General features: G+C 38.4%; 1 protein-coding gene across 1 annotated transcript in view; it reads left to right on the top strand.

Moving 5' to 3' along the window:
• Positions 1–1292: 1292 nt before the first annotated feature.
• Positions 1293–12354, top strand: part of LOC136587483 (L-xylulose reductase-like) — a 34660-nt gene continuing 23598 nt past the window's right edge. Inside the window, exons 1-2 of the mRNA XM_066586072.1 lie at positions 1293–1447; positions 1692–1789. Coding sequence (XP_066442169.1) covers positions 1396–1447; positions 1692–1789 — 150 coding nt within the window. The 5' untranslated portion in view covers positions 1293–1395. The remainder of the gene's footprint in view (positions 1448–1691; positions 1790–12354) is intronic.

Genomic DNA, 12354 nt, shown 5'->3' with positions numbered 1-12354 from the left:
TTACCAACAACATTAGATGGAAAAGTAGAAGTAATATGTTATACAGACTCACGCAAGGGGAAGCTTAGATTGTGGGGTGATCGGCACCCAACTTTCCGGGATTCTGCACGTCAACTGGACAAGCAACCATCACCTTCTGCCAAAATTCTACCTCGATCCGCCTAGTTCTGTGCCCAATATCGCTGCCACCACCAATGTTCACAGGCGTTGGACCCAAATGCTAATTACTCATAATTATGCCTTTAGAGATATGGTTTTGTGTTAACACAGACGAGGTTCACTAATTAATTGAAAGTTTAATTCTAAAAAGATAGCAGTGCCTATTTGCAGAAAAATACACAAAATGATATTACAAGATAATAGGCAAGAGGCATACATAGGATAGTCACAGACAGTATTGAAATGAAAGGATAAATGAAGAGTGTTAGGAATCTTTGTGTTGAGTCACACGGAATTACAGGGCAGTCCGCACGCATAGTGCATTCCAAGGGGCTGACCCTGAATCTGAGTCCATGTGCGATTTATATGCGAAAATATGCCCATGTGAACTGATGTATTCTAAACCAATGCATCAGAGGGGCATGTATATCGGCCGGGCGTGAAACTGTGGCCGATAGACGCCCATGTGAATACCACCTTAAGGTAGAAATTACTGGTGTGTCAACGTGTGTCTTCCTTCCTAACTAATTTAAGACTAGACTACATTGGTGCAGAATCCAGAGTCATGAATATCTCTGGACAAAGCTTCTCCTGTAAAGCCAATTGATTTCTGTTATTTTTAATCTCCTCAGGTGATTCCCGTCAGCTTGGATATAATATCAGGTTGTATTGCTAAACAGGCGCATACATTCAATGATCTCGTTTGAGTCCGAAAACCTTTCTATAAAAACTCGCCATTTCTTAAAAAACTTTGAGGGTTGGGATTCTGCATATCTTTCTATCTCCAATTTCTCCATTCCTAAAAGGTATCTTAATTGTTGTAGTATATCTGATATTGTTGGGGGTTTGGCTCACAGTCAGTTTATCACAAACACCTTTTGCTTATTATAAGGATAGCTTGTATCATATTAGAATTTCTAGTGTGATCAGGGAGAGAGTGAAACACACCGACCGGTGAGGTTAACTGTATAGACAATCCCACAAGTTACTGCAAAAGCGTTTGAATCTCCGAACAAAATATTTTTATTTTAGGGCAAGGCCAAATATTATGCATTAAGTCACAAGTGCATAGTTCTAGCTGGGAGCACGTATTAGCCTGTTTTGTTTACCCCTTAGGGTAAAAGGGAGGTTCATTGAAGAACTTGTTCTGATGAGTTACATACCACCACATTAAGAAGGTTTGTTGCTAATTAAACCACCCAGGCGACACTGCATCCTCTTGTGATTACTGGAGTAATGGAGATCAGATTTGAAGGACGTAGAGCTCTAGTGACCGGGGCAGGGAAGGGTAAGTATGCCAGCTGAAACCATTGGCACTAAGTTACCTTCAGTTTTGCTGACGATTTGACCATAGGGACCAAAGATTATCCCTAACAAAGAGTTTGGAAAATTGTCTAAATATTTTATCATCCAAATGGCTATTTCCATAGATGTTCGTTGCTGGAAAACTTTTACTATTCATCAAATTGTCAGCTAAAACATTAAAAACTAGATCATGTATGGACAGTTTGTGTAGCTGTGGCTTCTTGCAGGGATAGGTCGGGAAGCTGTGAAGGCTCTGCGGGCAGCAGGGGCTGAAGTCGTTGCACTTAGCCGGACTTTAGAAGACCTGGAAAGCCTAGCCCAGGAGGTAATTTAACCCATATAATATGTCATTCTGACAACAAAGAATCTCTTCACACGGTTGGAATATGTCGTATTCTGTATGTATCATAAGGTTGTTTTTAGGTAAAGCTCAAAACTCCTATTCCTAGTCAGATAATAAGTGTAGAACTATACGAAAGTCATTGGATTGCCCTTCTTCCCCTCCCCTTTTAGATATAGTTCATTTGTGCAGTGTGACTCACTTTCTGCTGTGCACTATTTAGGATTTTACTTTTGTTGCTGTCATCTCAGCCTGATTTAAGTTTTTTTTCCTATTTTACTGAGAATGTAAGCCATCAACTTTCCATTCCCTGACTGTAAGAAGTGTTAGGGATAAATCCATGTTACGTTAATATGCTGTGGGGCTCCAAATCAGAGGTGGTTATGGCGGCCACCGTGAAAAAGCAATAGAGACAGGCATCACGTCCGTGTCTTAAAGCAATCTGAGTTTATTGTGTACATTGTCATTTCTTATACAAAAAATAGTAGGCGTATCAGTAGGCTAGTGTTACAGAGGTTGAACTGCTTTACAGAGGTCGACCTGTTTTACTGGTAAATAATTGTGTCTTCTCTATAAACAATGCTTTATTTGTTTGTATGTAGACATCTTGTCTGGTACCCTGATTATCATCACAATCTACATTTTAATCACATGCCCTACCTAGACAGCAGTCAAGAACAAAGCATTCCATACAACCTTTTGATCAGTGTAACGAGATAAACAAGCTCTTGGAGACATGATGGACATTTAAGATTACACTTCTACTTAATGTAATTAAGTACTAACCTAAATGTACAAGCATTTATCAGAGAGTATACAATTTAGGCCTAAAGCCTCCGGAAACGTATATCAAAGATGGATGAAATGTATACATATATAAGTTTTCATGTTCATAACCCTCACAGTCCCCCATTTTGAAACAGTCCATCTTGAAAAGAGCCTTTGTAGTGGTACTATCAAGGGTTCTAAGTCACCCCTGCCGGCTTTCCTCATTGTCTTCTTTGCCAGATCCCCACTGTTGTAGCTCTTTTACGTATGACTGTTTTAACGATATCGTAGAGGGAGCGATTCCATATAATTGTATCCGTATCCCACAGAATGTCCATAAATTGCAAACACTCAAAAGAATGAACAAAAGAAACAGTATTAGTAATGGGTGAAACATAAAATCCATCATCTTTCCTGCTGTAGGTGACCATCCAGTAAAAATATCATACTCTGTGTCTACTTGGATCTTATTACCTAGGATGACTAGCTTATCTCCTACCCATACATTTTTTTCTAATTTCATAAGGGAGAGGTTAGTAACATCCAAATACTTTTGACGGTGTTCAGTACTATCATTAGTCTTACAATTCTACCCAAGGATACAGTCAGAGTTGACATAGGGATAGCATCTGGGTGCCAGTAATACCTTAATGTCGCTTCAGCATCTGGCAAAAAGGTGTAAGTTTCTGTAAACCAATGTATCACCGATATGTTCTGTAAACATCCAGAAAATGGAGTGGTGAGATTATACATACTGGTGGTTTTAGTTTGGTTGGTAACAAAGCATATATATTGGGGGCCAACTTCTATCAGCATATGGAAAGACGCAGGTAGCACCGTCCAATCACATATGCTGACTGAAGGCTGCAGGAAACATGGCTCATATGCGGCTGTACTCCGTCCGCATACTAGGCCATCCAGTGTTTCTTCACAGTTCTCTATGCCATGGGTTTTATTTTCACTATCAATCATAGTACCTGTGAACTTGGGCAACCAATATTGGAAAGCATATAGAGGCGGTCCGAACACCACAGGTAGTACTACAAACTTACACATCAGGCTTGTGTCTTTTATATCATAAAAAGTCATTTCTCCAGTGCAATATTCATCAGAGCATTCTACACTATCAGCCCGGGGCCGTATCCAGGATGCTACTGGAATTACATTCTTGAAAATATTTCTCCACAATTTTTCATTATTTGTCATCAAATCTGACTGTGCTTTATCCCTCTCGTGAATCATATATACATATTGCAGGCTACATTGTGTATAGTTCATGAATTTACTCATATTTACAAACAAATCATTTTAAACCACAAAACCAGATTAAAAAGCGTTAATACATCCTTATCATATCCTAATGCAAGACATCGGGGGAGGAACAAGGAAGGCATGCATTGTGCCTGAACATTTACCAATTTAGACTCGATTACCTCTGGTACCCCGTATCTGCAGATTACCTTATTCATGAGCCTCTTTTCGGTTACCCGCTCATTTACTTTTGTAACAGGGTACGCCTCCAACCTGAAAAACATCAACAACAACAAGCACATATTCATACTTCCCAACACGTGGGAGCTGAATGTCGTCAATTTGCAATCCCTGAAATGGGTAGAGTGGTCCTGGCAAGTGCCTTTGTGGTCAATTTACTTCTGCCCTGTTGCTTACGGCATAGCTCATGCAAAACTGGACAAATGATGTAGCAGCTGCAGAGAACCCACGGGCCACCCATTCTCTCTCAAGCGTAGGTAACATAGCTGCCTTCGATAGGTGAGTCTTTCCATAGATCAGCTGGGCCATCATGGGGTACAGGGATCGTGGTAGGCAAGTTCTACTGACTGTTTTCCATACGCCACCCTGTTCTACTGCTCCCATATTAGTCCATTTATCTTTTTCTTCTTTGCTGGCTTGTGACTGTAATGTCTTTAGTACATCAATGTTCAAATTTTTATCAAAGTCCAAATCATAGTCTCTGACTTGTGCGGTCAGTATCTTCTTTTCTTCTTTCTTCCACGGCTTGAGGGCCGCTGTCTGCGTTGAAGTCTACTAGGGCGTTGCCTTTTGCTTCTGCAGTGTTGGCTTTAGTATGAGCTTTCACCTTCAGGATTGCTACTTTATCTGGTAAGAGTAGGGCTTTCATGAGGTTCTGTACTGCTACACCATTCTTAATGGGTTGTCCTACAGAAGTTAAAAAGTGTCTGGCCTTCCATATTGGGCCGTAACCATGATCTATGCCGAATACATACCAGGAGTCAGTGTAAATGATTACCTTCTGTCACTCTACACGCCTCAGTGAGGGCCTTCAGTTCCGCTTCTTGTACTGAGACATGCGGAGGCATTCTGCTTTTAGAGATCTTGTTGTGTGAACACTGCATATCTGGTGTGGAGTCATCAATCACCCTGGTACCATCTATAAAAACAACTCAAAATATGTATTAACAAGGGGTTTCAATAACTCTTTAAAACTTAAACTTTCTTGTTGCATCAATGCTAGACAATCATGCTGATATTCTATTCCAAATAGATCACGTTCTTATTTGCAAAAAAAAAAATATATATTTTTTTTTAAATAGCTGATCTGTAATACATAGATCACCTATGCCTCCCCCTCCCCCATTTGAACCAGGATACTCGATTGGAAGAAGAGTAGCCGGGTTCACCATTGAAAATAAATATTAGGGGGGGGGCATGAGCAAAGCACATTTCAACCTTATTTGACGAGCTAAAGACAGATGTTTAGGTTGTACTTGAGTGAGTATACTCTGGATGTCATGAGGGGTGAGAACCACTAGGTGGTAGTCCAGGACCAACTCAGAAGACTTGTCAACTATTACTTGTACTGCTGCCACCGCACAGACACAGGAGGGGACTCCTCGGGCTACCGGATCCAATCTCATGGAGTAATACCCAAGTGGCCGTGGACGTCCTCCATGTTTTTGCGTCAATACTGCTGTCGCATGACCGGCCAAGGACAGCAGTATGAGACAAGTCCCAAAAAGGTGCGAAGTTTGGCAGCAGAAGAAGATACAGAAATGGCTTGAACTGCAGCCCTGCGTTCTTCTGTGAGATGTCTGGTCCCTTGAGCTAGACAACAACCTTTTGTTTACAAAGCTGTAATTTTTCCTTTTAAGCCTTGCAGCCATTTTCTGCTAAAAATTTTTTAGAAGAGAAATGGATGCAGATTGACATGTTTTCAGATCCTCAGCACAAAGCTGGAAAGTCATTAACATATTGCAACAGCACAGTTCCCTCAGGCGGAGTCCAAGCCTGCAGGACAGACTGGAATGCCTGGTTGTACATGTTTGGAGAATTCTGCATTCCTTGTAGCAGGACTGTCCAAGCATTTTTTTTTTCTTTTAGCTTTACCATAATGCCCTTTTGTCTGAAAAAGGGCCGGAGATTCAGACTGTCTCCACTCTGTCTATGACTTTAGGGATTCCAATAGACCTTCTACAAAGGCCATACTAAGTACATGTTTACCCATCTCTTCTATGCCCCTATACCCCAGATCTGACTAATGTTGCTAAAGGCGGGCATAGAATTATTCTACACTTTCTTCCTTCTCTTTGTGTGATATTAGAAAGAGACAAGGAGGATTCTCTCAAAAATAATTTTTTTTCTTTTTCCCAATGTTTCAAAAAAAATATTTTACCACTTCTCAATTCTCTATGTTTAGTTTAATCCCAATGTGTGCCACAATAGTTTTTCACATAATAATTTTAGATTATAGTTCCCACTGCCTTCCTTGTTTTACATCTGCTTCTATATCACCCTCCGCTCCCTGCATCTCTTTCTTGTCCTCATGCTTTCACTCACTAGCCTAGGATCTAGTGAGCATAGGCATAACCGGTTTGCACCGAGGAGCTCCGCAAGCAGGGCAGCTCTCTCTCCAATCCGGGTTCTGTTGTCCACAATGTCAGCAGGTCCATCCCTCCAGTCCAATGTTTGACCTTGGAGTGGATGACTTGGCATAGGGTGAGGAGGAGACGGTTGGAATTGAGATGAAGGAGGGGGTGAAGATGGAAGAGGGAACTGACCCGACAATGAGAGAACATCTTTCAATTCTTTTCTCATTTCATTTTCAGCTACTGAACAGTATATATATAATACAACATACTTCCTGTGTAGCCAAATATAACCAATTCTTAATTCACATTTCTTTGCAAAGACAAGTAGGTCTTCTAAAGCCCAGTACCCCCCACCCTTTGAAATTTATCTTATCTTCTATAGAACACAGAAACTTGTCAAGACAGATAGCAAAGCTGTATAACAGGTTCCACTGCCTGTGACCATCTTCTATTGTGTGTAAATAACCTGGGCTGTCTATTTAAGATTAACCCAGAATGTAATACACTTGCCCCCACCTTACAAAACTGCAAATTCACACTCACTAAGGGGGTTTTTTCATTAACTCATACACAGACTGATAAGTATATAAGTATATATGTGAAGTAGATACTGGGATTGTATTTACTGTACATCAGACTTCCCCACAGCGGATAAATCACATATATAAGAAAAACTCTTATTTACCGCGGTTTTTACGTGTTTTATCCAGTATAGGTTATCCAATGACAAACATAATACAACTTATGCCCATTTCTACCCACATACTGATATTCATCACACTGCGACCATTCAGCGGCCAATATATTATAGGGGGCTTTGTTCCACCCTGGCATAATTAACAATTCATCGGACACTTCTTTGTTCTTAGCTACCGACATTTTCGTACTATTTCGGATTTTCTTAAACGGCGACATTTTCACACTATGCCAGATTATCACAAGAAATTCTTCAACTATCAGTTTATCAAAATTTTCCTTTAAAACAAACTAGTGTATTACTCTCTGCGTAATCCTGTTCACAGCGCTATTAATGTATTGTTGCAAGGAGCAAGACTTAGTTCAAATTACGCTTTATAGAGAGTAAGACACTATAAAAGGTTCATACTGTAGTGGCTAAGGAGGAGTTGACTGGGACCCCAATAAGTGGGATGGGGACCAATATTCATTTGCACTATTTTCTGTGCAGTCTTCCACACCTTATCCTCTTTACCAGCAGTATGACTAATATCTGGCGGCTTATGTACACCAAGAGGCTTATTATTATTTATTTTTTTTTTCTTTATGCACACATAAAAACAATTGTTTGTTTCACTATTTTCTGTGCAGTCTTCCACACCTTATCCTCTTTACCAGCAGTATGGCCAATGGCTGGCGGCTTATTTACACCAAGAGGCTTATTATTTTTATTATTATTTTCTTTATACACTCTTCAAATAAAATACTGTTGTTAATTGAAAATGAGATACACTTTAAATAGAACTTTTGTTATTAATTTGACTAAAGTACTTATCAGGTGTTTCAAGTACACAATTATCTCATATTAATATCTTAATTCAATAATATTCAAATTAACACAACTCAATATTTTTGAATTCCACATATTCCACGAATCTGTATATAATTCAAAGTAATGATCCGCGCCACCAAGGAATGAAATAATAAGAATGACTCACCTGGTGCTCAGCGGGGTTCCCATAGACCGTATGATCCTACGGGAGCTACCCGCCGGCACCTGTAGTCCAGGTATGCCCGTAACAAATGAAGAGACTTCCAATATCCTTCGGTGAGGAAGGAGAGTCGCCAGGAAAGAAGCAAACCCAAAGGGAGAAATTCCCCTCAGTGGGTGAAATAAGATTCAAAGATAAAAAAGTCTTTCCGCGCTACTGCTGGAGCTCCTCTTAGAGGAAGAATGAATATAAACTGTCGTGGCAGACAGTAATTAAATATACAATTCGTAAATTTAATTCCAAAATAAAAATACAAAAATTGCATGCAAGTAAAGGTCTTGCAGCAATAGTCTTACAACGCGTTTCAGCGTTCTATAAACGCCTTTATCAAGTATACATAACAGTTAAGAATACCACATTTAAATAGCAAATCTTACCTCTCTGGAGGTGGGAGTTCCCGGTGCTCGGCGCGCACCTCCGTGCCGTGTCGCTCTGGCGCGGTATCAAGATGTCATAGATGAATAGCGGAGAGGGTGTTCCAGCGTAAATGTACGCTGATCATGAACGTAAACTCCGTAAATGTGAAGAAGGAGGCACGTTGAAAGCGTAACTCTCGATCTCCTAGCAAAACGGGGGTAACTCCAACCTCCAGAGGGAAAAATGCAACATAACAATCTAAATAAATCCAAATCAATTTTGGATAAGAATACTGGGACAGGGAATATAAGGAAATATTGTAATATGTAATTATATAAGAACTTATGAATATTTGTCTATAATTAAAAATACATTTTGCACACCATGGATAATAATTAAATTAATCAGAAGAGATTTAGTGAAAGCCACATCTAAAAAATGGGCCAATGCCAATAAATACACATATAAAAATCACACTTTACCACAAACAGGAGAAATAAAACTGTATCATAGATATATAAGAAGATATAAAAAATATAAAAAATGGTAGTGACGGGTAAAAATATTAGAATTTCTCTAAAACCTCGTTCAAACCAAACGGAGTTAGAGTGTTTAATCTAAAAATCCAGAACATCTCTCTCGTTCTCAATTGTGCAAACGAGAGAGTGTGGATATGTTCTAATGGTGTTATTTTCATATCCTTGGGATTTTTGTTGTGTTTCTCCGAGAAGTGACGTGAAACGCTGTGCTTAGAGTAACCCGTTGATATATTGAATCTGTGCTGGTTCGCCCTAATGTTCAAAGAATTCGTGGTGCGTCCTATGTACTGCAGTCCACATGGGCATTCAATCAGATATATTATAAATTTGGAGCAGCAGTTTAAAAATTGATTAATTTTTATGTGCTTTTTTTCTTTAAAACAATACACTGATTTTCTCCCCTGTGTGATGTTATCACAACACTTACACTTTCTCTTGCCGCAGCGGTAGACTCCTATTACCAAAGGTTTTTTTATTATTGTTTCTTTGACAAGTTTTTTATGTGGGTTAGATGGAGCCAATGAATTTTGTATTGTTTTGTTTCTACGATAAATTATCTTGGGACTGTCATGTATTTCTTTGTTTAAAATCGGATCTTTTAATAAAATATTCCAATTATTTCTCAATATTTTTTCTATTCTCGTTGCTTGGCAATTGTATTTCGTAATGAATAGCACATTACTTTCTGCATCTATTGTTTTTGTTTTATGAGACATTGCAATTGGGTCAGTAGACTCGTTAAGCGCTTTTGTATAGGCTGCATCAATTAAATTTGCGGGGTAGCCTTTTTGTTTAAAACGACCTTTTAAAATCTGTGCTTGTAGGGAGTATGTTTCAGTTGATGAACAATTCCTGCGGATTCTTTTAAACTGTCCGTAAGGAATGTTCGTCTTCCATTCCTTCTTATGGCAGCTTGAAAATTTTAAAAAACTATTGCAATCAGTCTTTTTAAAATGGGTACTGGTTTCTATGTGACCCTTATCTGAGGATATCACTAGATCCAGAAATACTACCTCCGTCTTACTCAGACTGTGTTCAAATTTCAAATTAAAGGGGTTATTATTTATCTCCAAAGCAAATCTTTTAAGATCATCTGTTTCGCCTTCCCAAATCAATAAAATATCATCGATAAAACGTCTAAAAAATACAATTCTTGGGTCATTAAAAATAATTCGTTCAAAAAATCCCATAAAAAGATTGGCGTAACTCGGGGCGAATTTCGTGCCCATCGCCGTACCATTGGTCTGTAAATAAAAAATCCCATTGTATAAAAAATAATTATTTTTCAATATAAAATTTATGGCATCAATTAAAAAATTTTTTTGTTTCAATGGCATTAAAGGGTCCATATTTAAGTAGTGTGAAATCGCTTCTATTCCTAAATCGTGTCGAATATTTGTATATAGGGAACAAACATCTAAAGTGCACCACACATAGGTGTCCTTCCAAATAAAATCTCTTAAAAGAGTTAAAATGTGACCTGTGTCTTTAACGTAAGAGGGTACATGTACTACATATCTTTGCAAATGCTTGTCAATATACTCGGATAGGGGGCTAGTCACTGAATTAATCCCTGATATAATTGGTCGTCCCGGTGGTGTTTCGCTATTTTTGTGAACCTTCGGCAGGAAGTAAAAATACGGAATTTCAGGGTTCCTATTGCAGATGAATTTAAATTCTTCCTGTGAAAGGCAATTATTCTCAAGGGCTCTCGTAACTAGGGTCACCAAGGCACCTAATGTTTTTTTTGTCGGGTCTGAGCTTAATTTTCTATAATAATTATCATCACTCAGAATTCTGAGTGATTCTTCGTTGTAATATTCGGTATCCATGATGACCGTACCACCACCCTTATCTGCTTTCTTTATAATGATGGATTTATCATTAGACAAGTTTTTTATGGTGGTTATCTCGTTATGACTCATATTTGACTGGTTGTGATGTTTCGTATTGCCCAAAGATGAGAACTCTTTTAATACATTCTGATAAAACATATCAATATATTTGCCTTTATTTTCTACAGGGAAAAAAAGACTTTTTGGTTTTAATCCCGTGGTGATGGGATCGTCAAGAACAAAAATTTCTTCTTTTTCCTTGTTAACTATATAATTACTATTCTGGATCGCAAAGTGTCTTTTTAGTGTAAGTTTTCTTATCAAAGAATTTAAATCGACAAATAAATCATAAATATTTGCTTTTTTGGACGGACAAAAAGAGAGTCCTTTAGCCAGAACATCTACTTCTTTCCGTAGAAGAAGGTGCTGTGATATATTAAAAATACCAATCTCTCTAGCTTCCAAATTACTGACTACTTCATTTAGTGGTTCAGTCTTATTTTTTTGGGATCATTTGCCTCCTCTTTTTCCCCTTCTTCTTGTAACCCTCTTTTTTTCGTTGTTCTCCTGGGGGGAAGGGGTTGATAAAATTGGAAGATTTTTTTGGGGTACATTAAGTTCGGGGGTGTGGAATTCATGGTTACAAAGGGGAGAAGGGGATCTACTGATTTGATAATCTGGAAAGGACGTATTGCATTTAATTCTAATGAGTTCGTCACCGGGTCTAACACAGTCAGACCTGGTGACTCCTCCTCTAAAAAATTGGGAGGAGAATCGGCTAATGGGGATCTTAATAAATGTTTTTCTACTGGGTGTACAGTGATTCTGATAGGAGAGGGAATGGTGACTTTCTTTTTCTTTTTAGAACTGGCATCTGGCACTAAATTACGTTCTTTCGGGCGAGTGGATGGATTAAACTCAAATTTACTATTTTTAACCGTAGGGGAAAATTCAATTAGCACTGGGGAAAAAAGGGTCAGTGGGTGTTAGGGATATTAAATCTCGTGGGGGAGCAATATTCGTTGTGTCTACGGGTACTTTAGATTCTCTATTGGTCATGTCTCTCTTTCTCTTATTATTCCCTTGTTTAACTGACTTCAGGTTGGTTGTACATGCTAGAGCGTTTTTTTTAAAAGGTTTTTCGAGTTTCTTATTGTTGTTTGTTAGTGATTTATCCAAATTAGAGTGGTTTTTATATTGCTGTTTGTCAAAATGTGAATGATTAATTAACGAAGTGTTTTTATTTACTGAAAGGTCAGGTTTTTTATTATTATTAGAACCATGAACTGTTCTGTTCTGATTGACAAATACTCTAGTAGTACCCAACCACGGAGTGGAATTATATCTAAATGTTTTAATATGAGTGTCCTGTTGAATCGGTGTTTTAATATTCATTGTATTCGGTTTTTTTTGTTTTTTGTATTCCCACGAAAAAAATGTTTCCAATTCAAAATCTCTCAAATCTCGTCTAATTTT

Source organism: Eleutherodactylus coqui, chromosome 13 (assembly GCF_035609145.1).
Source record: "Eleutherodactylus coqui strain aEleCoq1 chromosome 13, aEleCoq1.hap1, whole genome shotgun sequence".
NCBI classification, from domain to species: Eukaryota; Metazoa; Chordata; class Amphibia; order Anura; family Eleutherodactylidae; genus Eleutherodactylus; species Eleutherodactylus coqui.
Note: the sequence above shows the minus strand (reverse complement) of the source record. Positions and strands in the feature narration are given on the sequence as shown.